The 26,481-nt window shown below is 49.6% G+C and overlaps 1 protein-coding gene across 4 annotated transcripts in view; it reads left to right on the forward strand.

Annotated features, from left to right (window-relative positions):
- FBN3 (fibrillin 3) overlaps positions 1–25,201 on the forward strand; it is a 171,759-nt gene extending 146,558 nt beyond the window's left edge. For 2 of the 4 annotated variants that reach the window (XM_083720127.1, XM_083720128.1), the window contains 15 exons: positions 329–394; positions 737–862; positions 1,995–2,114; positions 4,549–4,671; positions 5,599–5,730; positions 7,718–7,843; positions 9,996–10,202; positions 12,016–12,141; positions 14,592–14,714; positions 17,880–17,996; positions 19,042–19,170; positions 20,174–20,293; positions 21,735–21,966; positions 22,908–23,079; positions 23,775–25,201. In XM_083720127.1, the coding sequence (XP_083576253.1) occupies positions 329–394; positions 737–862; positions 1,995–2,114; positions 4,549–4,671; positions 5,599–5,730; positions 7,718–7,843; positions 9,996–10,202; positions 12,016–12,141; positions 14,592–14,714; positions 17,880–17,996; positions 19,042–19,170; positions 20,174–20,293; positions 21,735–21,966; positions 22,908–23,079; positions 23,775–24,149 (2,294 nt within the window). In that variant the 3' untranslated portion in view covers positions 24,150–25,201. The remainder of the gene's footprint in view (positions 1–328; positions 395–736; positions 863–1,994; positions 2,115–4,548; positions 4,672–5,598; positions 5,731–7,717; positions 7,844–9,995; positions 10,203–12,015; positions 12,142–14,591; positions 14,715–17,879; positions 17,997–19,041; positions 19,171–20,173; positions 20,294–21,734; positions 21,967–22,907; positions 23,080–23,774) is intronic. The other 2 variants (XM_083720129.1, XM_083720130.1) reach the window with 2 other exon arrangements.
- Positions 25,202–26,481: the final 1,280 nt, after the last annotated feature.

A 26,481-nucleotide genomic window follows, 5' to 3' on the forward strand; every position in this document is an offset into this window, starting at 1 on the left:
TGTCCTTCCAGTGAGCACTCAGGGCTGATTTCCTTCAGAATGGAGAGGTTTGATCTTCTTGCAGTCCATGGGACTCTCAAGAGTCTCCTCCAGCACCAGAATTCAAAAGCATCCATTCTTCGGCAATCAGCCTTCTTTATGGTCCAGCTCTCACTTCCATACATCACTACTGGGAAAACCATAGCTTTAACTATACTGACCTTTGTTGGCAAAGTGATAGCGGCAGATAAAAGCACCATGGGTTTTCACAACTTAGCCCTGCTCAGAGTAGACCCATTGAAACGAAAGAGCAAAATAAGCATGCTTCGTTTTCTCCCTCTCTCTGCAGTTGCTTTCCAGGAGCTGTGCCCTTACGGTCACGGTGCAATTCCTGGACCCGGCGATACCAGGGAAGGTGAGTAACAAGAGAACAGGGCCTTGCGGTGGTGGCTCCTTGATTGTAGAATGTTCTCCCCAGAGACTCTCGGCCTTTTAAGCAAAGGCCAAATGGGATTCCTTAGCTGTGATTGCAAGGGGTTGGGGCTAGATGAGCCTCGAGTCACCCCCTTCAGACTCTGCGATTCTACTCGTCGAGTCGGAATCTCATTTCTCGACACTTGAATCCCTCGGTTTGGGTCCTGGCCCTCCGATCGTGGACCGGGAAGCCTGTGGCCCCCAGGATCCGTGCGTGTTTGTCCCCAACCGCGGACCACGTTGACCACGGAGCAGGCAGAGGACTTTATTGCTCCCTTTCTAGATGTGAACGAGTGCTCTGAAAATCCCGGCATCTGCATCAACGGGAACTGCATCAACACGGATGGCTCGTTCCGTTGCGAGTGCCCCTTTGGCTACAACCTCGACTACACTGGAGTAAACTGTGTGGGTGAGTGGGGGTTAATGTATATGGGATGCAGAACAGGTAGGAGTGGGATACCTAAATACCACTTTGTCACCTTTCCCCATATGTACAGCGGTCCCTCGGTTCTCAAACTTAATCCATTCCGGAAGTCCGTTCCAAAACCAAAGCGTTCCAAAACCGAGGCACACTTTTCCATAGAAAGCAATGCAAAATGGATTAATCCGTTCCAGACTTTTAAAAACAACCCCTAAAACAGCAAATGAACATGAATTTTACTATCTAACGAGACCATTGATCCATAAAATGAAAGCAATAATCAATGTACTGTAAAATAAATAAGACAGTATTGTAGATGATTTAAAAAGTTAAAAAAAAATTCTTACCTGCACTGATGATAGCCATTGTTTGGATGGGGTTTTTTTATCCATTTCCACAGTCACACAATCAGTCAATCAATCCATCAATCAATCAGTCAATCACTGGGTTCCACACAGTCACAAAAACAAATGAACTGAAAAAGCCTCAGAAATGAAAACACAAAATAAATAGCAGAAACAGAAGCGCCAAACTTAATCCGTTCCGGAAGTCCATTTTGCCTTCCGAAATGTTCGAAAACCAAGGTGCAGCTTCTGGTTGGTGCAGGCGCCCCGGAAACAATAGCCGACAGCCACATCAGACGTTCAACTTCCAAAAAACATTTGAAAACCGGAACAGTTACTTCCGGGTTTTTGGCATTCGGGAACCAATGTACACAGACAGTGCCCCACACCCCCAGGATGCGTGCCACACCCTGTGGGCAGCGTGTGATGCCCCAGGATGCGCATCAGCCACACACCCGCCTGGTCTCTGCCCCCCACCCCCCTGGAGCTTGAAGCTCTGTCATTGCCAGGATCCATCTTGGGCAGGTTGGCCGAAGGCTGGCTGCGCTACTGTGAGGGACAAGCTCCTCTTGAAATAAGCATGCTGTAAGATCTGGGCTCCCTGCGTGCAGACGAAAGGAGTAAATAGGTGAACAAAGCATATTTCTAAAAGCTACGACAGTCTCCTCTGCGTCTCGATTCTCCAAAGGACCATAGACCCCGGGTGAGTGTCCAGAACCCCCTCTTGCCAATACTGATGTTTTCATTTATCTCCTCTTCCTTCCCTGCCACCCCAGACACGGACGAGTGCTCCATTGGGAACCCCTGCGGCAACGGGACATGCACCAACGTGGTGGGGGGCTTCGAGTGCGTTTGCGGGGAGGGGTTTGAGCCGGGACCTATGATGACCTGTGAAGGTTAGTGGGGACTTTGCAGCGTGCCGGGTTTGCTTGAGGGTTTGACACTGTTTTTATTGACATGTTATTATGTGACAGCTGCATATTCCTGCGTTGCCAGGGGTTGTATTAAATGGGGGGTCAGCAAACTTTTTCAGTGACTGCCACTGTCCCTCAGAACTTGTAGGGAGGGTCAGACTACCTTTTGAAAAATAATAATAATATATAGAATATATATATTCTATATATTATTATATATAATATAATAATATATTCTATATAATATATATAGAAATTATATATTTTTTGATATTTATAAATTGTATATAAGTATATTATACTATATATAATATTATATTCTATTCTATATAATATATAGAAATATTGTAAAATTAATGAGTGATAGAAAAATGTTGGAATGAAATTTTATGGCTTTAGTAGAAATGCTATAAGGAGTTAAGCTTAAATAAGTATACTAATTTTAATGGAAATAAGATTAAAATATGTTAAGACATTTATATGATAGAAAATAGAGAAAGATGGAAAGGAATTGCTGAAACAATTAATGGAAGTGGAATACAAAGAGGGAGGTGAGAGGAGGTCGAGGACACAAGGGAATGAAATATAGAATATGGAAAAGGTATGACGTATGTTTTTAAATTGTTTTTGTTTCATTTGGTTTAGTTTATTGTGTCAGTTTAATGTGTTAAGGTTGGGTTTTGTATTGTTTATATATTGTATTGTATTGTTTTTTCTCTTTTTTGTTCTTTTTTGTTCTTTTGTCTTCTTTCTTCTTTTTCTTTTTTGTAAGCTTTAAAAGTAATAAATATTATTTAAAAAAGAAAAAGAAAGATAATAATAATGAATGAATTCCTATGCCCACAAATAACCCAGAGATGCATTTTAAATAAAAGCACACATTCTACTCATGTAAAAACACCAGGCAGGCCACACAAATAACCCAGAGATACATTTGAAATAATAGGGCACATTCTACTCATGTAAAAACACGCTGATTCCTGGACCGTCCGCAGGCCGGATTTAGAAGGTAATTGGGCCAGATCCGGCCCCCAGGCTTTAGTTTGCTTAAAGGTAAAGGTAAAGGGACCGCTGACCATTAGGTCCAGTCGTGACCGACTCTGGGGTTGCAGCGCTCATCGCGCTTTACTGGCCGAGGGAGCCGGCGTACAGCTTCCGGGTCATGTGGCCAGCAGGACTAAACCGCTTCTGGCGAACCAGGTCCAGCGCTGAGGGCCTTCTGGCGGTTCCCTCCCTGCGAGAAGCGAAGTTGCAGGGAACCAGACAGAGGGCCTTCTCGGTGGTGGCGCCCGCCCTGTGGAACGCCCTCCCACCAGATGTCAAAGAGAACAACAACTACCTGACTTTTAGTAGACATCTGAAGGCAGCCCTGTTTAGGGAAGCTTTTAATGTTTGATGTATTACAGGATTTTAATATTTTTTTGGAAGCCGCCCAGAGTGGCTGGGGAAGCCCAGCCAGATGGGCAGGGTAAAGGTAAAGATAAAGGGACCCCTGACCATTAGGTCCAGTCGCGGACAACTCTGGGGTTGCGGCGCTCATCGCGCTTTACTGTCCGAGGGAGCAGGCGTACAGCTTCCAGGTCATGTGGCCAGCAGGACTAAACCGCTTCTGGCGAACCACAGCAGCGCATGGTACCTATTTGGTCCCAACCAAAGAAGAATGGCAACTTAAACTGATGGAAAATGCTCAGCTTGGAGATAAACGTATAGAATAAGAGAACAAAAAGAATGTACGTTTAAAGAAGGAAATGTTTACTGAATATATGGGTGTAAATTGTGTTCATTTAAAAATGCATTCAGATAAATTCAACAGTGTAGATAAGTTTTGATGGGTGTAACAATGGATTACTGAATGGTTTGGTTCCTGTAAAATATGAAAGGGTGTATGGTATGCAACGGGATGCGGGTGGCGCTGTGGGTTAAACCACAGAGCCTAGGACTTGCTGATCAGAAGGTCGGCGGTTTGAATCCCCGTGACGGGGTGAGCTCCCGTTGCTCGGTCCCTGCTCCTGCCAACCTAGCAGTTTGAAAGCACATCAAAGTGCAAGTAGATAAATAGGTACCACTCCAGCGGGAAGGTAAACGGCGTTTCCATGCGCTGCTCTGGTTCTCCAAAAGCAGCTTAGTCCTGCTGGCCACATGACCCGGAAGCTGTACGCCGGCTCCCTCAGCCAATAAAGCGAGTTGAGCACCTCAAGCCCAGAGTCGTCCGCGACTGGACCTAACGGTCAGGGGTCCCTTTACCTATGGTATGCAAAATGAACCGCGGAAGGAGAAGAAGGGAAGTGATTGATATTTTAAGGTTGTTTGAATGAATATTTTGAAATGTGAATTAGAAAATTGAATAAGAATTGTACATTAAAAAAATGGCTGTGGCAATCCCTTTTACCTGAACCCATCCCTCTCTCCTGCACAGATATCAACGAGTGTGCCTTGAACCCGCTACTCTGTGCTTTCCGCTGCATCAATGCCCTCGGCTCTTACGACTGCACCTGCCCGTCCGGCTACACTTTGCGAGACGACCGGAGGATGTGCAAAGGTGAGGTGGAAGCGCAACAAAACGTTCCCTAGATCGGCTCTGCCTGTCTGCATCTTCCATTGCTACATCTAGTTCAGTGCTGCCGACACTGGCTGGCAGCAACCCCCAAAGGTGTTCCAGGCAGAGGACATTCCCAGCCCTATATTGACGGTGGCGGGGATTTTGAACCCGGGACGTTCTGTGTTCCAAGCTGATGTTCTGCTTCCGAGCCTATGCTCTCATGCGTCTCCACCCCCATCGTTCTGCCCGGACACTGAGGTCCAGCTCCGAGGGCCTTCTGGCGGTTCCCTCCTTGCGAGAAGCGAAGTTGCAGGGAACCAGACAGAGGGCCTTCTCGGTGGTGGCACCCGCCCTGTGGAACACCCTCCCACCAGATGTCAAAGAGAACAACAACTACCTGACTTTTAGAAGACATCTGAAGGCAGCCCTGTTTAGGGAAGCTTTTAATGTTTGATGTATTACAGGATTTTAATATTTTTTTTGGAAGCCGCCCAGAGTGGCTGGGGAAGCCCAGCCAGATGGGCAGGGTAAAGGTAAAGATAAAGGGACCCCTGCCCATTAGGTCAAGGCATGGCCGACTCTGGGGTTGCGGCGCTCATCTCGCTTTATTGGCCGAGGGAGCCGGCGTACAGCTTCCGGGTCATGTGGCCAGCAGGACTAAGCCGCTTCTGGCAAACCAGAGCAGCGCACAGAAATGCCCTTTACCTTTCCGCCGGAGCAGTACCTATTTATCTACTTGCACTTTGACTGCTAGGTTGGCAGGAGCAGGGACCGAGCAACGGGAGCTCACCCCGTCATGGGGGTTCGGACCGCCGACCTTCTGATCGGCAGGTTCTAGGGCTCTGTGGTTTGACCCACAGCGCCACCCACGTGGGCAGGGTATAATTAATAAATTACTATTATCATTATTTACCCCTTTCCCTGCAGATTTGGACGAATGCGCCGAAGGCATGCACGACTGCGAATCGCATGGGATGATGTGCAAGAACCTGATCGGAACTTTCGCTTGCATCTGTCCCCCTGGCATGCAGCGTCGGCCTGATGGCGAAGGCTGTACAGGTGACCCCATTTTCATTGACTTCTTTTCAAAGCCACAGCATTCTAGTCCACATGACTGCGACAGAAACACACGGGCAGGACCCTGTTGAAACCTCTGGGTCCAGAAGGGCTCTTTTTTTATTTGCCTATTTTATTTGCATCAATTCCTCCCGCCTCACCCCTCTTTATTGAACAAAGGGATATTTGGACCGAACTTTTGGGGCATCTCATATCGCACTTGACCACGATTGCATGCATTTAAAGAAACCGTCACTTGGTGGAATATAAATGTTCTTGTTTCTGCATTTGGCCTTTGGGAAGTTCTGTATACCGTATTTTTCGCTCTACAAGACGCACCTAGTTTTTGGAGGAGGAAAACAAGAAAAAAAATATTCTGAATCTCAGAAGCCAGAACAGCAAGAGGGATCCCTGCGCAGTGAAAGCAGCAATCCCTCTTGCTGTCCTGGCTTCTGGGATAGCTGCGCAGCCTGCATTCACTCCATAAGACACACACACGTTTCCCCTTACTTTTTAGGAGGGAAAAAGTGAGTCTTATAGAGCAAAAAATATGGTAATTTCATACAGAGTCGTGGGAGCTGTGCTTCTTTCCAAAAGACAGCTGGAGTGGAGTTAACTCTGTAATTTAATACTTTGTTGGAAGCTACCCAGAATGGCTCTGGAAACCCAGCCAGATGGGTAGGGTATAAATAATAAATTATTATTATTATTGTTATTGTTATTGTTATTGTTATTGTTATTGTTATTGTTATTGTTATTGTTATTGTTATTGTTATCATTAACTCGGATCAGGTTTGCAAGCACTGTGTGGTGCTTTATTTTGTTTTGTTTTTTCAAAAAAAAATTAGTTTTCCAAATTTATAGTAAACACAAAAGAAAAGCATTACAATAGACAAACAGACATATAATCTTAGCTGTTAAAATCCCAATTTAAATAACATTGTTAAGTAACTTCCTCAGATCCCCCCTAACTGTGTTTCCATGATACTCATTTTAGCAGTTTTCCAATATCCACTTTCAAAAAAAATTATTAACTTATTCCATTAACATCTTTCTTTCTTTTCATACTGTTCTCAGTTCATAATTCAATTCAACCTATTTTACTCCTAGGCCAATTTGGTACTTACAAGTTGTTGTTTAGTCGTTTAGTCGTGTCCGACTCTTCATGACCCCATGGACCAGAGCACGCCAGGCCCTCCTGTCTTCCACTGCCTCCCGCAGTTTGGTCAAACTCATGCTGGTAGCTTCAAGAACACTGTCCCACCATCTCGTCCTCTGTCGTCCCCTTCTCCTTGCGCCCTCCATCTTTCCCAACTTCAGGGTCTTTTCCAGGGAGTCTTCTCTTCTCATGAGGTGGCCAAAGTATTGGAGCCTCAGCTTCAGGATCTGTCCTTCCAGTGAGCACTCAGGGCTGATTTCCTTCAGAATGGAGAGGTTGGATCTTCTTGCAGTCCATGGGACTCTCAAGAGTCTCCTCCAGCACCAGAATTCAAAAGCATCAATTCTTCGGCGATCAGCCTTCTTTATGGTCCAGCTCTCACTTCCATACATCACTACTGGGGAAAATCATAGCTTTAACTATATGGACCTTTGTTGGCAAGGTGATGTCTCTGCTTTTTAAGATGCTGCCCAGGTTTGTCATTGCTTTTCTCCCAAGGAGCAGGCGTCTTTTAATTTCATGACTGCTGTCACCATCTGCAGTGATCATGGAGCCCAAGAAAGTAAAATCTCTCACTGCCTCCATTTCTTCCCCTTCTATTTGCCAGGAGGTGATGGGACCAGTGGCCATGATCTTCTTCTTTTTTTTATGTTGAGCTTTCAAGTAGTTCTACTTAAATTCCTGTGTGGTGCTTTGACGTCCCGGGGAGATAAATTTGCCCCTCAGATGTATAGTTCAACCTCATGGCCACTGAACCAGCCCATAACAAATGTGAAGCTCACTCTTTGTCCAACTTCTAACCTCCTCCTTTTCGTTCTTTGCTGCCCTCAGACGAGAACGAGTGCCGGACCAAGCCAGGAATCTGCCCCAATGGGCGCTGTGTCAATTCCGTGGGCAGCTACCAATGCGACTGCAACGAAGGCTTCCAGAGCAGCCCCTCTGGCACCGAGTGCCTTGGTAAGCGATGACGGTTCTCGCCCAGCAGCTTCCCCTTGAGCTTTCGGTTGCAGTCATCTCGTGGTGGCCTCGATGAGGCGGCTGCAGTCGTCAGAGGATAGCCTGGCCGTGTTTCCAGCTCACAGGCGTTGCGTTGTAAGCACTGGGGGAGTTTGACCTTCTCCTCTTCCTGAGGGGTGAGAATTGAGGGCAGAGGCAGATTTGGGAGGGGTGAGAGGATTGTGTCATTGGCCCTGCCCCCTGTGACATCAGGCTCCGCCTCTAAGCCACCAGACATAATGAGGCTCCGCCCATCAGCGTCACTCCCCCATGGGTGCCATTAGGCAGCATTGTAGGGGGTTGGGCTAAAGGTAAAGGTAAAGGGACCCCTGACCATTAGGTCCAGTCACAACCGATTCTGGGGTTGCAGTGCTCATCTCGCTTTACTGGGGTCCTTTACTGAGGTCCAGCGCCGAGGGCCTTCTGGCGGTTCCCTCATTGCGAGAAGCAAAGCTACAGGGAACCAGGCAGAGGGCCTTCTCGGTAGTGGCGCCCGCCCTGTGGAACGCCCTTCCAGCAGATGTCAAAGCGATAAACAACTACCTGACATTCAGAAGACATCTTAAGGCAGCCCTGTTCAGGGAAGTTTTTAACGTGTGATATTTTACTGTATTTTTGGTTTCTATCGAAGCCGCTCAGAGTGACTGGGGAGGCCCAGCCAGATGGGCGGGGTATAAATAATAAATTATTATTATTATTATTATTATTATTATTATTATTATTACTGGTCAAGGGAGCCGGCGTACAGCTTCCGGGTCATGTGGCCAGCAGGACTAAGCCGCCTCTGGCGAACCAGAGCAGCGCACGGAAACGCCGTTTACCTTCCCACCAGAGCGGTACCTATCTATCTACTTGCACTTTGACGTGCTTTCGAACTGCTACGTTGTCAGGAGCAGGGACCGAGCAACAGAAGCTCACCCCATCACGGGGATTCGAACCACCGACCTTCTGATCAGCAAGTCCTAGGCTCAGTGGTTTAACCCACAGCGCCACCCGCGTCCCAGATAGGGGGTTGGACTAGACCTTTTTTTAAAAAAAAAAAAAGAATTTATATACCACCCTATACCCGGGAGTCTCAGGGCGGTTCAGTTCACATAATACAATCAATATATAAAACCACAAAATACATAATAAAAACAAAAACACCCTCCCATCAGATGTCAAGGAAAGAAACAACTATCTGACTTTTAGAAGACATCTGAAGGCAGCCCTGTTTAGGGAAGTTTTTAATGTTTGAAGTTTTATTCTGTTTTTAATGTTCTGTTGAGTACTGCCCAGAGTGGCTGGGGAAACCCAGCCAGATGGGCGGGGTATAAATAAATTAGTAGGAGTAGGAGTAGGAGTAGGAGTACAATTATATGATTCTACTTTATCAGTGCTCACCTGTGTTTCTGTAGAATGAAGTGGCAGAAATTTAGGATTTGGGAATTTTACCCATTCCCAAATTCCCATGTTGAATTAAACATGACAAGAAAGCAGGACTGGCATGACCGTGCATCAGTCAATATTTCTGCGTTGTATTCCACACCCATATCATTAAATATATGTTTATATAAAGAATTACAATACCAGCATAGAAGGCCAGGTCTGCTTTTCTCTTTCGCTGTGTTTTATCCGCCCCCAGTAAATACGAGCTACTCCTGCACAGCAGGGGGGGTGGACGAGAGGACCACTTGGTCCCCTCCCACACTCTCCCCAGCTCTCATCCCACCTAGAGTTTGGTCCCACAGCAGGTTCGGTGGCGCACTCTGCTAACGGCCTACAGTTGCCTAGCGTGGGTTGCCGATGCCCGGGACAAGACCGGTATTGTTCCACCAACCTGTGACGGCACCATGCCATCCATTTCTCCCTTTCCAACTTCAGTTTGCCATTGGAAGAATTTGAAAACAAAACGAAACAATAATATAAACAGCCGGATAAAATATGCGCCTTTGACCTGAAGGTTTGGGGAGGGGGCGAAGAGTGGACTCCCTTACTCTTGAGAGAGGCACAGACGGAGGACATGCTGGGTTGTTTTTTCCCCCTTTGAAATTTTCGCTCCTGGTAATTTTGTTCCCGGAGCACACATCCTGCTACGCCACTGACTGCTGATCTCTTCCTCTCCCCTTCCCAGACACCCGCCAAGGATTCTGTTTCATCGAGGTTCTGCAAACCATGTGCCAGATGTCTTCGACCAACCGGCACCAGGTCACCAAATCGGAGTGCTGCTGCAATGGAGGGCGGGGCTGGGGCCCCCAGTGTGAACTCTGCCCCTTTCCTGCCACCGCCCAGTACAAGAAAATGTGCCCACATGGGCCAGGATACGCAACTGACGGGAGAGGTGAGCCTGTGAAGCAGGGGGCAGGATCTGTGGGCAAAGTATCTGATCCCCCCCCCTCTCCCTGACCGCAACTGGCTTTGCATTGGTGATGATCCTAACCTAGGATTATCCATTTTTTTTCAAAGAATCCGGGGACACTTTTTTTTTTGAAAGGAGAAAAAAAAATTATTAAAAAATGTTTTTTAAAAAGTTGGGCTACCTTTGACGGTGACCCAGAAACTACAACTAATCCAGAATGCGGCAGCTAGACTAGTGACTGGGGGCGGCCGCCAAGACCACATAACACCGGTCTTGAAAGACCTACACTGGCTCCCAGGACGTTTCCGAGCACAATTCAAAGTGTTGGTGTTGACTTTTAAAGCCCTAAATGGTGCAGTATCCCTGAAGGAGCATCTCCACCCCCATCATTCTGCCCGGACGCTAAGGTCCAGCTCCGAGGGCCTTCTGGTGGTTCCCTCATTGCGAGAAGCAAAGCTACAGGGAACCAGGCAGAGGGCCTTCTCGGTAGTGGCGCCCGCCCTGTGGAACGCCCTCCCGGCAGATGTCAAAGCAATAAACAACTACCTGACCTTCAGAAGACATCTTAAGGCAGCCCTGTTCAGGGAAGTTTTTAATGTGTGACATTTTAGTGTATTTTTGGTCTCTGTGGATGCCGCCCAGAGTGGCTGGGGAAACCTAGCCAGATGGGCGGGATACAAACAATAAATTATTATTATATCTTCTCCTCTGCGGGCAGTTCGCTGGGTGGCTGGGCGTGCTCGATTTGGGTTGCGGGGGGGGGTCAGCGGTTCCCCCAGTTGACGTGCCGGGCGTCCCCAGTTCCCCCTTGGCAGTGGCAGCGGCAGCCTTAGCAGCCCGGAGCCAACCTGGTAGTGCAGTTGGCTGTGGCTGGCTTCAAGAGCTGCCCGCTGCCGTGGTGCCCGCCATTTTGCCTCGCCAGAAGTCACCATATGATGTGTCTTGCGCCGTTGAACCATTCCCTACCTACGGGACTGCCTCTCCCAGTATGCCCCACGGAGAGCCTCAAGGTCCATAAATAGCAACACTCTAGAGGTCCCGGGCCCTAAGGAAGTTAGATTAGCCTCAACCAGAGCCAGGGCCTTTTCAGCACTGGCTCCCGCCTGGTGGAACACTCTGTCTCATGAGACCAGGGCCCTGCAGGATCTGATTTCTTTCCGCAGGGCCTGTAAGACAGAGTTGTTCCGCCTGGCCTTTGGCTTGGAGCCAATTTGATTCCCTCCCTCTCTTTCTTTTTTCCTTTCTCCTCCTGTGATGAGGCTGCATTTTAATATTTTAATGTTTCAATATTTTAATGTTGTATTTTAATCTTGTTAAGTTGTATTCATTCAACTTGTTTTTATTATTTATTATTGCTTGTTAGCCGCCCTGAGCCCGGCCTTGGCTGGGGAGGGCGGGGTATAAATAAAATTTATTATTATTATTATTATTATTATTATTATTATTATTATTCAAACATAATAAGGGGAGTTTGAATAAGGCAAAATCGAGGAGATATACTGAATTTTTCGCTCTATAGGACGCACTTCCCCCCTCCAAAAATGAATGGGCTGGGGAGGGCGGGGTATAAATAAAAATTATTATTATTATTATTATTATTATTATTATTATTATTATTATTATTAAATCTACAACACTTAAAATATAAATCCGGGGACATTAAATGAAATACGGGGACATTCTGGGTACGGATTTTGTCCGGGGACAGATTTGTAAATCCGGGGACTGTCCCCGGGAAACAGGGGCGTCTGGTAACCATATCCTAACCATCGGCTCCTCTCCTCTCCCTCTGCAGACATTGACGAGTGCAGAGTGCTGCCGAACCTCTGCAAACACGGCCAGTGCATCAACAGCATGGGTTCGTTCCGCTGCCACTGCCGGCTCGGCTACACCAACGATATCACTGGCACGTCTTGCCAGGGTAAGGGTTTACGCGGAAGTGGGCAGTCTGGCTCAAGCCAGCAGCTAGGTTGTCCTTCCCTCTGCACACACAAAATACAAACCAGATTCCTAGGAAGTCCCTGGCAATTTGAGAGTACAGTGGTACCTCGCAGGACGAAATTAATTCGTTCTGCAAGTTTTTTCGTCTTGCGAATTTTTCGTCTCGCGAAGCATGGATTTTGGAAAAGCTTCAAAAATCACCAAAAACCTCAAAAAAGGCTACCACACCACGTGCTATGAGTTGCTCCTCGAAGTCAAGTTGCAACTGCACCCCCTGAATGCACCCTGGGTATTAACGGTTTTAAGAAAAAAGAAAAAAACTTGCAAGACGTTTTCGTCTTGCGAAGCAAGCCCCTAGGGAAATTCGTCTTGCGAAGCAACTCAAAAAACGAAAAACTCTTTCGTCTTGCGAGTTTTTCATCTTACGAGGCATTCGTCTTGTGAGGTACCACTGTAATCTTCATGTGCGGGTGTCGGGATCGGGTCAGCGATAACTCACAAGGTGGCTGCGAAGTTAACTCTTCACTCAAAGAAACTAGAACAGGTCTAGTGATCACAGCAACTGTCCCCAATGAGGACTTTCCCGCTGCTCTCTAAGGCCCCTCCTCGGCCGGTTCCCTCCCAAGCAATCTGAGATGTCTCCTCCTTGCCTGCCTTTGCTCCTCCTTCTTCATCCCTCTTCTGGTTCTGGGAGACAACGAGGGAGAGGAGCTGGTTGCAGCAGGAGAGGGAGACACCCTGAATTCATCACCTGCCTCATCTCTGTCTCTTGGCCTCCCCCTCCTCTCCAGCCCCTAATTCTGCACTGCTGTCTGGCACAGAATCTCCCTGCTCGCTAAACCCTGTTACTCCTTCAGCTTTCAACACCTCCAGTTTTCTCCCTCTTCTCCCTCTGACCACTTCCCATGGCTCCATCACCACTCCCCGGGCTCTGAGCCTTCTTCCCTTGGGGGTTCCCCAACTGGTGTGTGTGTCCCCCCCCCACTCCTCTGCATCTGACCAGCCAATGACAGCTTCCCAACAACACCAGACACTTCTGAACAGCCTCAAACGGGGCTGGCTCCAGATAGGGGGCAGGAGATAGGAAAAGATTAGAACAGGCATAGGCAAACTTGGCCCTCCAGATGTTTTGGGACTACAACTCCCACCATCCCTGACCACTGGTCCTGTTAGCTAGGGATGATGGGAGTTGTAGTCCCAAAACATCTGGAGGGCCGAGGTTGCCTATGCCTGGATTAGAAGCAGAGCAAGGCACCTCTATGCTCTGTGCTCTGACGCCCGGGATGTGCACTTTCAGTTGGAGGCAATTTCTTTTAGCTATTTTGAATTGTTGCAACCCACCCTGGAGCCTAAGGGACGCGGGTGGCGCTGTGGGTTAAACCACAGAGCGTAGACATGCCGATCAGAAGGTCGGTGGTTCGAATCCCCGCGATGGGGTGAGCTGCCGTTGTTCGGTCCCTGCTCCTGCCAACCTAGCAGTTCGAAAGCACCTCAAAGTGCAAGTAGATAAATAGGTACCACTCCAGGGGGAAGGAAAATGGCATTTCCGTGCGCTGCTCTACCAGAAGTGGCTTAGTCCTGCTGGCCACATGACACGGAAGCTGTACGCCGGCTCCCTCGGCCAGTAAAGCGAGATGAGCGCCGCAACCCCAGAGTCGGTCACGACTGGACCTAATGGTCAGGGGCCCCTTTACCTTTGCCCTGGAGCCTGCTGGTGAAAGGTCCGGCTGGTCAATTTAGATAAAATAATAATAAAATAATGGGGATTCGGGAGAGGGCCTTCTCGGTCGTGGCTGCTCCCAGGGAACTATGGAACTCCCTGCCTAGAGAAGTTAGATGGGCTTCTTCTTTGTTGTCCAGCCAGGAGCTGATCACCTTTTTATTCCAACATGCCTTTAGGAATGGACTCTTTTTAAGGAAAGGACTGCTGCTGCGATGTTTTCATTCCTGTTTTTATCTGTATTTTTCATGGGTCATTCATATACAATCGTACCTCGGAAGTCGAACGCCTTGCGAGTCAAACACTTTGGCTCCCGAACGCCGCAAACCCAGAAGTGAGTGTTCTGGTTTGCGAACGTTCTTTGGAACTTGATCGTCTGACGCGGCTTCCGATTGGCTGCAGGAGCTTCCTGCAGCCAATTGGAAGCCGTGCCTTGGTTTCTGAACGTTTTGGAAGTCAAAAGGTCTTCCGGAACGGATTCAGTTCGACTCCCAAGGTATGAGTGTTTATTGTTTCAATTCTATTGGTGTTTGATTACACTTTGCCGTTTCTATGTTTTCATCTTTTTCTATTTTGTTGTTGGTTTTGTACTTTGGAAACTGACTAGATTCCCAGCCCGGGGGGAAAGGCAGGACTTTTATTATTATTATTATTATTATTATTATTATTATTATTATTATTGCTGTTATATAATATTCACTTCACCGTAGACCTAGACGAATGCAACCAGTCGCCCAAGCCATGCAACTTCATCTGCAAGAACACGGAAGGAAGTTTCCAGTGTTCCTGCCCGAGAGGTTATATCTTGCAAGAAGACGGGAAGACCTGCAAAGGTAACTAAAATTTGGGGGAGAAGCTGGGGTGCCAAATGGATTTGATCTTTGCAAACCCCAGCTGCCTCTGGAAGGCCCTAGGATCAGGCCACACCACAGCTGTCAACTGTCCCTTATTTGGTGGGAAAGTCCCTTATCCCAGCGTTATGTCCCGCTGCTGTCCCTTAAATTTCCCGGGTTTCAGAGGACGCAGCTCCTCTCTCTCCCTCCCTCCCTCCCTCCCTGCCAGCCAGGGAGGAGGGAGTCTCCAACTGTGTTGCTTGGCTGTGCTGCTCACCCAATAAGGAGTCTAAGAATGACTGGGGGGTGGAGTTTGCATGCCTTGTGCCGATCAAATCGGCCGTGTTGCCTGGGGACTCACCTTTGCTCAGCGCTTCCCAGCGGAGAGGTGACGGTGGTTTCCCTTGCTGCATCCCCGTTGCCGGGTTGCTGCGCTGTGGGAACCACCGCTTGAGGCTTCGTTTGGCTGCTGGCTGGGCTTTCTGCCTTTGGGGCTCAGAAGTCGAACATACCTGTGCTGTGCTTGGAAAATCCCTTATTTTGGCTGCTGATCCCTTACTTTTGAGGCTGCTGGTCCCTTATTTTCAAATCTGTAAGTTGACAGCTATGGGCCACACCCACACCTTACCTTTAAAGCACTCTTGCAGCAGTGTGGTGTAGTGGTTAGAGCATCAGACTAGACCCAGGGTTCAAATCCCCACTCAACTGTGAACCTCGGGGGCCAGTCGCTGTCCCTCGGCCTAACTTACCTGCCACCAGCGCTGTGAGGTGAGGAATGGCCAGAGTGAGAAATTACATGTTATGTAAGAGATGGAGCAAGCTGTTGTTCTCCTGCTCTGGGGTTCAGGACTCGAACCCAAGACTCAACATCAGGATGAACTTTCTGACAGTAAGAGCTTTTCAACAGTGCAACCGTCTCCCTCGGGAGGTTGTGGACTTTCCTTCCTGAGAGCTTTTCAAGCAGAGGTTGGATGGCTGTCTGTCAGGGGTGCTTGAGCCGAGATTCCTGCATTGCAGGGGGTTGGGCTAGATGACCGCCAGGTTCCCTTCCAGCTCTACAATTCTACGATTGTCAAAAGTTCACTTACAAGTTAGGAAAAGGCATACCCACTCGTCAGAGACCAGTGGCGGCAACAGCGGCTGCCCAGAGTGTTAGAATTCCTGCTCCATGATTGCAGTCATGGGATTGTTGTCTATCACATGACGGTGTATGTTTTGACTCCACAGAGTGGGAAGTGACGGAGACAGGATGTTTGTGTTACTGTGTTCCATGAAGTGGGACTCTTGTCCTTTGTTATTTTTCTCTTTGCTGTCTGATGCTAGAGAGAGAGGGAGCCATATTGCAGTGCTCCATGTGTGTTTATATGTAAATAAAGTAGATTAGCCAAAGTGCCGAGTTGCTGAGGTCTGTTACGCAAGCTGTGCAACGGATCCCTAAGTGTGCCGGTGTCGGTTGGCATCGGTCGCTGTGATGTTCGGGCAGAAGAAAGCTTTTGAAGCTCCCGAACGATCGACCAGGAGGGAGAGAACATGCCAGTCGGGCATGCGTCTCTGCCAGGGTCCTACTCGAGTGTAGGAAGAGCTCCTGACACAGAGGACTCCCCAGGAGAGGGGAGAAGAGAGGAGGCCGAGGGAACACTCCACAAGGGAGGGTGTTCGAAAAGGGGTGAGGGGCTGCCAGCTCTGCAGGCAAGGGGGGACATAACTGGGCTCCTGAGCCCCACAGGAGTGCCACAGACAACACTGGCCTCTGTCCCTCTTTCCTTCCCTCCTTCTTCTGATGCCCTCTGGCGTCTCTGCCTCCCAAAGGCTTGCACGGCTGTTTGTTGCAGCAGCCCTGGCTGCAAGCTCCCCGTGCGAATGGCGCCTCTGGGGCTGGCTAGGGGGTGCTGGGTGCCAGGAGCTGAGACGGCCTTGGAGTAAGCAAGCAAGCGGGCGAGGGAGCCCAGTCCGCCAGGCCTTGCTGTTGGGAATGGGCAGACATGTTTGTGGGCCGGTGCAAGGAGCTGTCTCTCTTTGGAGGGCAGCTCAGAGACCAGGGGCTGCAGGAGCAGCTGGCCAGAAGACTCCCAAGGAGAGGGGAGATGAGAGGAGGGTGTTTGAAGAGGGGTGAGGGGCTGCTAGCTCTGCAGTCAGGGGGGGACAAAATTGGGTTCCTGAGCCCCACAGGGGTGCCGCAGAAAGAAAATTCAAGGGAGGCATGAACTCAAAAAGGTTGAAAACCTCCAGATTAAAGGGTACCATCCATTCATCAATATCAGTCTCTTGGTCACTGTTAGGGCGTCCTCGTTGTCCTTTTCCCAGTCTTGTAGGGAAGTTGACAGATTTGTCCCTCTGTAGTCTCGCCTCAACCCAGCCTCTGTAGGGTGAGGGCGATAACACCAGAGAGGGAGTGCTGCAGGAAAAACAACTTACTCCTTAACTTAAAGAAAACAAAAGAGATCATTGTGGACTTTAGGAAATGTAAATTGAATATTCAGCCACTTATTATTGAGGGGACGTGCGTGGAACAGGTCTCGGTGTTTCGATTTCTGGGAACGGAGTTGAGAGACGACCTAACTTGGGGAGAAAACAGCAAAGGCCTGGTGAAGAGAGCACAGCAGAGGTTATACTTTCTGAGAATCCTCCGGAAAAAACAATCTCTCAAATAACCTGTTGATGGCATTTTACCATTGCACTGTGGAGAGTGTATTAACTTAGGGTCTGTGTGTGTGGTTTGGGGGCTGCATGGCCAGGGAAAAAACAATGCTGTCCAGGGTTGTAAAGACTGCAGAGAGAATAATTGGGTGCACTCTTCCCACCTTGGATCAAATCTATGCTGTCAGGTGCCATAAGAAAGCTGCAGAGATAGCGCAGGATAGTGCACACCCCGGAAATGATCTCTTTCAGCTTCTGCCTTCTGGAAGAAGGTACGGGGTTATAAAGGCCAGGACTAGCCGCCTGAGAAACAGTTTCTACGCAAATGCAATTCTGATTCTAAACGCAGCATAAGGGGTCTCTATAGAATAGTGTATTTTAAAAAGGGGTTTCAGAGTTTTTAGGGGTTTTTGAATGTTTTAAGTAGTTTTTCAATTTCATTGTTCTGCATGGGACAATGACAATAAAGATATCGTATATCGTATATATCGTATATCGTAACTTGGCTCATTTTCTTTACGAATCCAGACCTAGACGAGTGCTCCACAAAGCAACACAACTGCCAGTTCCTCTGCGTCAACGTCATCGGGGGCTTCAACTGCAAGTGCCCCCCTGGTTTCACCCAGCACCATTCTTCCTGCATCGGTGAGTTCCCCATGTGCTCTCCCAAAGGCAAGGGCGAACCTTTCCTGGGAAGCCGGTTCACAAAGAGAAATAAATCTTCAGGGTCTCTTTTGCACACATTTGCACGTAGCCTGTAGTTCACCCCTCAGCCCCCTGAATCCTGGACTTAACCATCCAGGGGTCCTTTACCTTTGACCTTTTTACCTCCTTCCTGCTGGCTTCAGGTCCATTCACCTGCTGCCACCCTATAATGCAACCTCTGCAAGGTATTGCACCCACAAGCCAGCAGCGTAAGCAATGCACAAAGGTGCTTACTAGGAAAACATACGTCTCAAGCAAGCGAGCCAAGCCGCACGCTCCATAACGAAGCCACAGATTCCCCACTGCCACCATGCTGCCATCCAGTTTGGCAACCCTTTGAAATTTTGCCAATACAGGGGCGTTGTTGAACCGTGCTTGTGTCTACTCTAAAGTAAAGGTAAAGGGGGCCCTGACCAATAGGTCCAGTCGTGACCGACTCTGGGGTTGCGATGCTCATCTCGCCATCAATTTGACTTTAATTAATTTTTATAATGAAATATTTTTAGAATGTGTGATTATTTGACTGTTTGATTATTTGACTGTTGTTAGCCGCCCTGAGCCCGGCTTCGGCTGGGGAGGGCAGGATATAAATAAATTTTATTATTATTATTATTATTATTACTGGCCGAGGGAGCTTCCGGGTCATGTGGCCAGCAGGACTAAGCCGCTTCTGGCGAACCAGAGCAGCGCACGGAAACACCGTTTACCTTCCCGCCAGAGTGGTACCTATTTATCTACTTGCACTTTGATGTGTTTTCGAACTGCTAGGTTGGCAGGAGCAGCGACCGAACAACGGGAGCTCACCCCGTTGCGGGGATTCGAACCGCCGACCTTCTGATCGGCAAGCCCTAGGCTCTGTGGTTTAACCCACAGCGCCACCTGCGTCCATATATATAATGTCTACTATAGATGGGGCTAATACGTGCTTTTTTGTTGTTGTTCACGAGATCTCTCTGCTTTGCCCCCCCCCCTTCTCCTCCTGCAGATAACAACGAGTGCACAGCACAGCCCACCTTGTGCGGGGTCAAAGGGCAGTGCCTAAACACCCCTGGGAGCTACAACTGCGAGTGTCAGAAAGGGTTTGCCCTCGACACCTCTGGAAGTAGTTGCGAAGGTACGTGTAGACACAAAATCCCATGGCAATAACACACAAAGCGAGACCCGTTTTCCCAAATGCTAAGCCAACCCAAACTCCAGGGGAAACAAAGAAAATTCCATGCTAGGGATCATATAAAGGTAAAGGTAAAGGTACCCCTGCCCGTATGGGCCAGTCTTGACAGACTCTGGGGTTGTGCGCCCATCTCACTCAAGAGGCCAGGGGCCAGCGCTGTCCGGAGACACTTCCGGGTCACGTGGCCAGTGTGACATCGCTGCTCTGGCGAGCCAGAGCCGCACACGGAAACGCCGTTTACCTTCCCGCTGGTAAGCGGTCCCTATTTATCTACTTGCACCCGGAGGTGCTTTCGAACTGCTAGGTTGGCAGGCGCTGGGACCGAGCAGCGGGAGCGCACCCCGCCTAGGCGCTGAGGCTTTAACCCACAGCGCCACCTGCATCCCAAGGGATCATATAGCATAAAATAAATAAATAAAATTAGATACCAAAAGGATCACAAGTTCATCGAGGACTGGGGAAAGTTTACGAATTATCTGGAAAACATATGTGACGAACAGACAACGCTAGTCGGTTTTAAAGAGGCTTTGTGATGTTAAAGGGTATTGTTAAAAGGAAAGAAAGAAGAAAGGACATTATTAACTAGCAATATATTATAATGGAAATGCGTAACAAATACAAAATATGGATGATTGATGGAGGAGCTGGTGGAAGTCCAAAAATTGGAAATTTGTGAATATGGTGTTGATTAATTTGTGAAAGAAAATTTAATAAAAATTTAATTATAAAAAAGCAAATTCCAGCAACTTCAAATAAATAAATAAAATAAAAGCACACATTCTACTCATGTAAAAACACACTGATTCTCAGACCGTCCGCGGGCCGGTTTTAGAAGGCGATTAGGCCGGATCTGGCCCCCAGGCCTTAGTTTGCCTACCCATGCCTATGAGTCTATGATTTTCCCCACCTAAAACATGATCTCTCTCTCTCCCTCCTCGGTGCGCAGATGTCGACGAATGTGATGGGAACCACCGGTGCCAACACGGGTGCCAGAACGTCCTGGGAGGGTACCGCTGCGGCTGCCCCCAGGGATACGTCCAGCATTATCAGTGGAATCAGTGTGTAGGTAAGAGAACCACTGGGGGCTGGGTGGAAAGGGACGATAAGGGAGGCTCAACACACCTTGAAAGCCCTAAATGCCCCCTCAGCCCTATAGCCCTGAAGGAGCGTCTCCACGCCCGGAAACTGAGGTCCAGCTCTGAGGGTCTTCTGGCAGTTTCCCCCACTGCAAGAAGTAAAGTTACAGGGAATCAGGCAGAGGGCCTTCTCGGTGGTGGCTCCCTCCCTGTGGAACGCCCTCCCACCAGATGTCAAAGAGAACAACAACTACCAGACTTTTAGAAGACATCTGAAGGCAGCCCTGTATAGGGAAGTTTTAAAAGTTTGATGCTTTGTGGTGTCTTTGTATGTGTTGGGAGCAACCCAGAGTAGCTGGGGCAATCCAGTCAGATGGGCGGGGTACTAAGAATAATAACAAACAACATACTATACCAAACATAAGCGTAGTAGTAATAATAATAATAGATGTTCTGGTGTTTGTTGCTGTTTTGTTAAGATAAAATAAGTTAAAATTATTATTATTACTATTATTATTATTATTATTTCCCAACATGTGTTTGGCATATTTTTAGACATTTTTGCTAGTTCAAGCAGTGTTAAGTACCACCTAAATATTATTTTCATCTAGTTGTCTTTCAAAGTATAAAGGTAAAGGGACCCCTGACCATTAGGTCCAGTCGTGGCCGACTCTGGGGTTGCGGTGCTCATCTTGCTTTATTGGCCGAGGGAGCCGGCGTACAGCTTCCGGGTCATGTGGCCAGCATGACTAAGCCGCTTCTGGCGAACCAGAGCAGCGCACGGAAACACCGTTTACCTTCCCACCAGAGCAGTACCCATTTATCTACTTGCACTGTGTGCTTTTGAACTGCTAGGTGGGCAGGAGCAGGGACCGAGCAACGGGAGCTCACCCCGTTGCGGGGATTCGAACTGCCGACCTTCTGATCGGCGAGTCCTAGGCTCTGTGGTTTAGACCACTGCGCCACCTGCGTCCCTTTTCAAAGTATAACATGCAGTAAATGCCAAACCTTCCATAGTCTCTCCCATGCGGTAATCATCTTATCATCAGCAGCATACCCCGCTCATATGATGGGTGGCTTCCAGCATATACAAAAACGTAATAAACCATGAAACATTAAAAAAAATGCACCAGTCATATTAGTATTATCAGAGAGCACCTGCTTGGTGTGCAAAAAGCAGGTCTGCCCAACTGGTTTCACCGCCTGAGGCAAAACCGGAAGGTGCTGCCCCTGCCGAAGCCTTGTGGCAGCAGCTTCCAGGTTTTGGCAAGGTTTTGTCCATTAGTCACCACTTCTCTGACGGCGCCCCTTGGATTCCAACTCCAAAGGCGGATGCCTCGGTCCGCCTGATGTGTGGGCCGGCCCTGCCAGAAGGTCCTGGGTCAAGGGGCCCTTGTATAACCAGCCTTATAACCACCCTTTCGGCCGCAGATGAGAACGAGTGCTCCAGCTCCACGGCCTGCGGCTCAGCCTCCTGCTACAACACCCTGGGGAGCTTCAAGTGCATCTGCCCGTCCGGTTTCGACTTTGACCAGACTTTCGGGGGCTGCCAGGACGTGAACGAATGTGCCGCGGGCGGGAGCCCCTGCAGCTACGGCTGCTCCAACACAGAAGGCGGCTACTTGTGCGGTTGCCCAACCGGGTACTTCCGGGCAGGGCAGGGGTAAGTTCAGCAACGCGGGCAGCCTCCGATTCACGGAGCAAAACGATGGGACTTACAAGTGGGAGTCTTGTCCCTGTGTTCACTTATTTATGCACTTTTTTTGGCTGCCCTGATTTCAGTGGGAAAGCCCAACCTGCCTTGTGCTGCCTTGCAACTTTGGTGTTTTCTATCCAAATATTTGCAAGCCTTTCTGGAAGACCCCCGGGGGGGACCCCAGCTGACAAATGTCAGAGGAAGAGAAGCTGTTTAATGCACAGTTTCTCAAAAGAGTTACACCCTATCAACTTGCCCTTACTTTCAATGGTGGGACCGCCTCGCTGTTCAGAAAAGCACAGTTTGGAAAGACAGAAGCAAGTGCGAGTCCCTGACATAGCTGTCAACCGTCCCTTATTTGGTGGGAAAGTCCCTTATCCCAGCGCCGTGTCCCACTGCTGTCCCTTATTGATGATGTCCCTTAAATTTCCCAGGTTTCAAAGGAAGCAGCTCCTCTCCCTCCCTCGCTGCCGGCCAGGGAGGAGGGAGGCTCCAACTGTGTTGCTTGGCTGCGTTGCTCACCCAATAAGGAGTCTAAGAACGACGGGGGGTGGAGCTTGCATGCCTTGTGCCGATCAAATCGGCCGCGTTGTCTGGGGACTCGCCTTTGCTCAGCGCTTCCCAGCGGAGAGGTGACGGTGGTTTTCCTTGCTGCATCCCCTTTGCCGGGTTGCTGCGCTGTGGGAACCACCGCCTGAGGCTTCGTTTGGTTGCTGGCTGGGCTTTCTGCCTTTGGCTAGGAGGGGCTCAGAAGTTGAACATACCTGTGCTGGGAAAATCCCTTATTTTAGCTGCTGATCTCTTATTTTCGAGGCTGCTGGTCCCTTATTTTCAAATCTGTAAGTTGACAGCTATGGTCCCTGACAATCCCCTCTCTGCTGCTTGCTTGTTTGCTTTTTGAACTGCAGGCACTGTGTATCGGGGCTAGGGTTTGGCAAGGAAGCTTATCTCCCAGCGCCCCTGGAGGAGGAAGATGAGGAGAATCTGCTGTCGCCCGAAGCCTGTTACGAGTGCAAGATCAACGGCTACCCCAAGAGAGGGCGTCACCGGAGGAGTGTCAATGGCACCAACGAGCACCAGGTATTTGGGGAGGAGAAAATGGCAGGTGGAGGGAGAGAGATGGGGCACCTCATAGTCTTTGGACTGGCCTCCCCAAATTCGCCTCCTCTCGCTTCCAAAGTGGAACTGGCGCCCGAGGAATATTGCAGATACAGCTGTACCTCGGTTTTCGAACGTGATCCATTCTGGAAGACCGTTCGACTTCCGAAACGTTTGAAAACTGAAGCATTTACTTCCGGAAGCGTTTACATCCGGAAAACTCAATACGGAAGCCGCGTGGCACATTCGACTTCTGAAAAGCGATCAAAATCCGAAGAAGTTACTTCCTGGTTTTTGGAGTTTGGAAGCTGAAACGTTCAACTTCAGAGACGTTCAAAAATCGAGGTGCCTCTGTACACTGGATGCTCGGGTTGTGAACATGATCCGTGCAGGATGCACATTCGCAACCCGCAGCAGCCGCAGCCTGCAGCGGCGCGTCTGCACACATGCAGGTTGCGATTCGACGCTTCTGCGCATACGCCTCTGCCGAAAGCCGGAAGTAACACGTTGTCAGCTCTTTTCAAAAGTAAACATTGAACATATTGCAGTTGCAATAATTTCATTGCTTTATCTTTTCCACAACCGAGCTCTGCGTGAACTTTATGAAATAAATAGCCCCTCCCTGGCCTGTCTCTGACCTCTCTTCTCCTCCCTTTCCTCCCTCCCCTACCGTGCAGAAACCGGGCGTCAGCTTGGCCAGCATCGACGTGGCCTCGCCGGTGGTGGTGGCTCTCAACCTCTCCGGCCTGGGCCACAAGGAGCACATCCTGGAGCTGCTGCCGGCCGTGGCGCCGCTGGAGAACCGCGTCCGCTACGTCATCGCCCAGGGGAACGAGGCGGGCCACTTCCACATCCACCAACAAGACGGGCTCAGCTTTCTACACCTGGCGCGCAAGCGGGCGTCACCTGGCACCTACCAGCTGGAGATCGTCAGCATCCCGCTTTACCGCAAGCGCGAACTGCAACACCTGGAAGCCCTGAAGGATCACGACTACCTTGCCGGGGAGCTGGGCGAGGCCCTCAAAATGAGGTTGCAGCTCCACCTCTTTTAACCCTGCCCTTCCCGATAGACACCAACGAAGCCAAGGGCTCAGGCTGCGCACCACCAACGACACATCCCGGGAGAATCTGCGCCTCTCCCCCCCTTGCACCGGTACCCCCCCCACCTTGCTGCCGTGGTGGAAGGGCTTCAGGGCAGCCCCCGATCTGGACCACAACGAATCCTGTTCTCCAAAACAAAAACGTATTTCAGAGGGCTGTTCTCGCCCCTGCCACACCTCCTGCCCCACAGGCGGCCTCCACCCTGCGGCCTCCAGGAAACGGCAGTGGTCCGGACCCGGCAGCCGAGGAAGCCCCCCTCCCCTGCTCGCCTTGGGTCCCCCCCTCGTTTCACCCCTCGCCTTGGCATCCCAGCGGCCCTCCTCCTCCTCCTCTGTGAGCACTGAGGACTTATTCACCTCCCTTCGTGTCGGAAGGGAATGGCAGCTTCCGGTCTCCACTGTGCGTCCGGCCCGCTATTACACTGGACTCCGGGGTTTCGTGTACGGGTGCTTCGCCTGTCGGCAACGGTTGGGGGAAGGCAGCCAGGCCTGCACCGGATCCAACCTCTGCAGGGTCCTCCAAAGTGCACTAGAGTTCCTTGGACAGCATTGAAGTGCACTGCGCCGCTTATGGGGACCAAAGCGAAGAGGCAGAGCTGCTGTGTTTCCGTGCATCTTGGAGTCACATACCTGCGCAAGGGATGGATATTGAGAGCCAGTCTAGCGTCTCTCCTTCCCTTGGCACTGTATATTACCTGCTTTAAACCTAACTGGACCTAGCGCAGCTGCTGTTAAGTGTTAGATGCATGATCTGTGTCACCCCTGCAGAGCTGGCATGCACTAGAGTTAATTGAACAGCAGCCATGTGCATTGCGCAGCAAGGGAAACCATTTCCTCGTTACCTCCACAGCAAGGAATATGCTCGACCCTCTGCGGAAAGGGAAGAGGTTGCAAACGGGGGACCAGTTGTTCTTGCGTGGTAGGGGCCAGTTTGAAAATGTGACACACATTGTGAGCAAGAGTCACACCAGGCCCCTAAATTGAGGGAGTTTAACACGCCTCCATCTGTTAGAAGTTACCAGGGGCCTGTCGAAATCCTGGTGGGTGGAAATAAATCATATAGCCGTTGTGTCCTGGGTGGAAACAAGGGAGCAGACTTCGTAGATCATAAGTTGGAAGGGGCTTTAGGATCACCTAGTCCAGGGCATGGCCAAACTTGGCCCTCCAGCTGTTTTGGGACTACAACTCCCATCATCCCTGACCACTGGTCCTGTTAGCTAGGGATGATGGGAGCTGTAGTCCCAAAACAGCCGGAGGGCCAGGTTTGGCCATGCCTGATCTAGGGCAAACCCCCTGCAATGCAGGAATACGCAGCAGGGAATATCTATGCAGAGATCGAACCTGCAACCTTGGCGTGATTCACACCAAGGTCTAACCAACTGAGCCAGACAACGCTTTGAGCAGGGGCAGGCACCGAACCTTACTGATGCCCTCATCAGGAGCATTCCTGGACTCCCAGAAACCAACTACAAATAATATTTTTTTGCATTTAGACAGGGGAAGCGAGCTTTCAAGGTGCTTAACGTACGTTATCTCAGTGAAACCTCACAACAGCCCTTTAGAGTAGGTCAGAATTATTGTACTCCCCTGGGGTTGAGGTGAAACATGAATTAGGCCCCTGGCAAGTCAAAGGATCCTAGAATTGTAGAGTTGGGAGGGGACCATCAGGGTCATCTAGTCCAACCCCCCTGCAATGCATGAATATTTTGCCCAAGGTAGGACTCGAATCCAGGACCCTGAGTTGAAGAGCCTCGTGCTCTGCCAACTGAGCTATCCCAGGCTCAAGCAACCTCTCGCACAGGGCTTAAATCTTATTTTGTGGCTCTGGTTGTGCTCTCAACCGTCCAAAACACGTTTAAAACACACAGAGAGAATCCTAGGAACCGTAGTCAGTTGAGGCTGCTGGGATCTGCGGCTCGGTGGGGGGTGAACTACAGTTCCCAGGAAGTGCGCTTTGAGCGCATGGTGCAAATGTGACCTCTCTGTTGTTGCTGCTGCTGAGGTCAGCGTCCGATTGCCAACGCAAAAGAATATGGGGGATAACGGGAACCATTTCGGACACTTGGCAGAAGCTGTGGGAGTTGTAGTACGAAACGTCTAGGGGGAACCAGGATTGGAGAAAGCTGACCTGAACCCTTCCGTGTGATTGCACCTCTTTAAGGCTTACCTGCGAACGCACCCGGTGAGAAACTAGCAAGAGCAACCTAATATAAGGAAGGAGGGTGTCAAAGACTCTCACTGTCTTGTGGTGTGCCCCATCTGAGCAAATGTGGGGGGGGGGCCT

Source organism: Podarcis gaigeae (assembly GCF_964106915.1).
Source record: "Podarcis gaigeae genome assembly, chromosome: 18".
In the NCBI taxonomy this organism is placed as follows: domain Eukaryota; kingdom Metazoa; phylum Chordata; class Lepidosauria; order Squamata; family Lacertidae; genus Podarcis; species Podarcis gaigeae.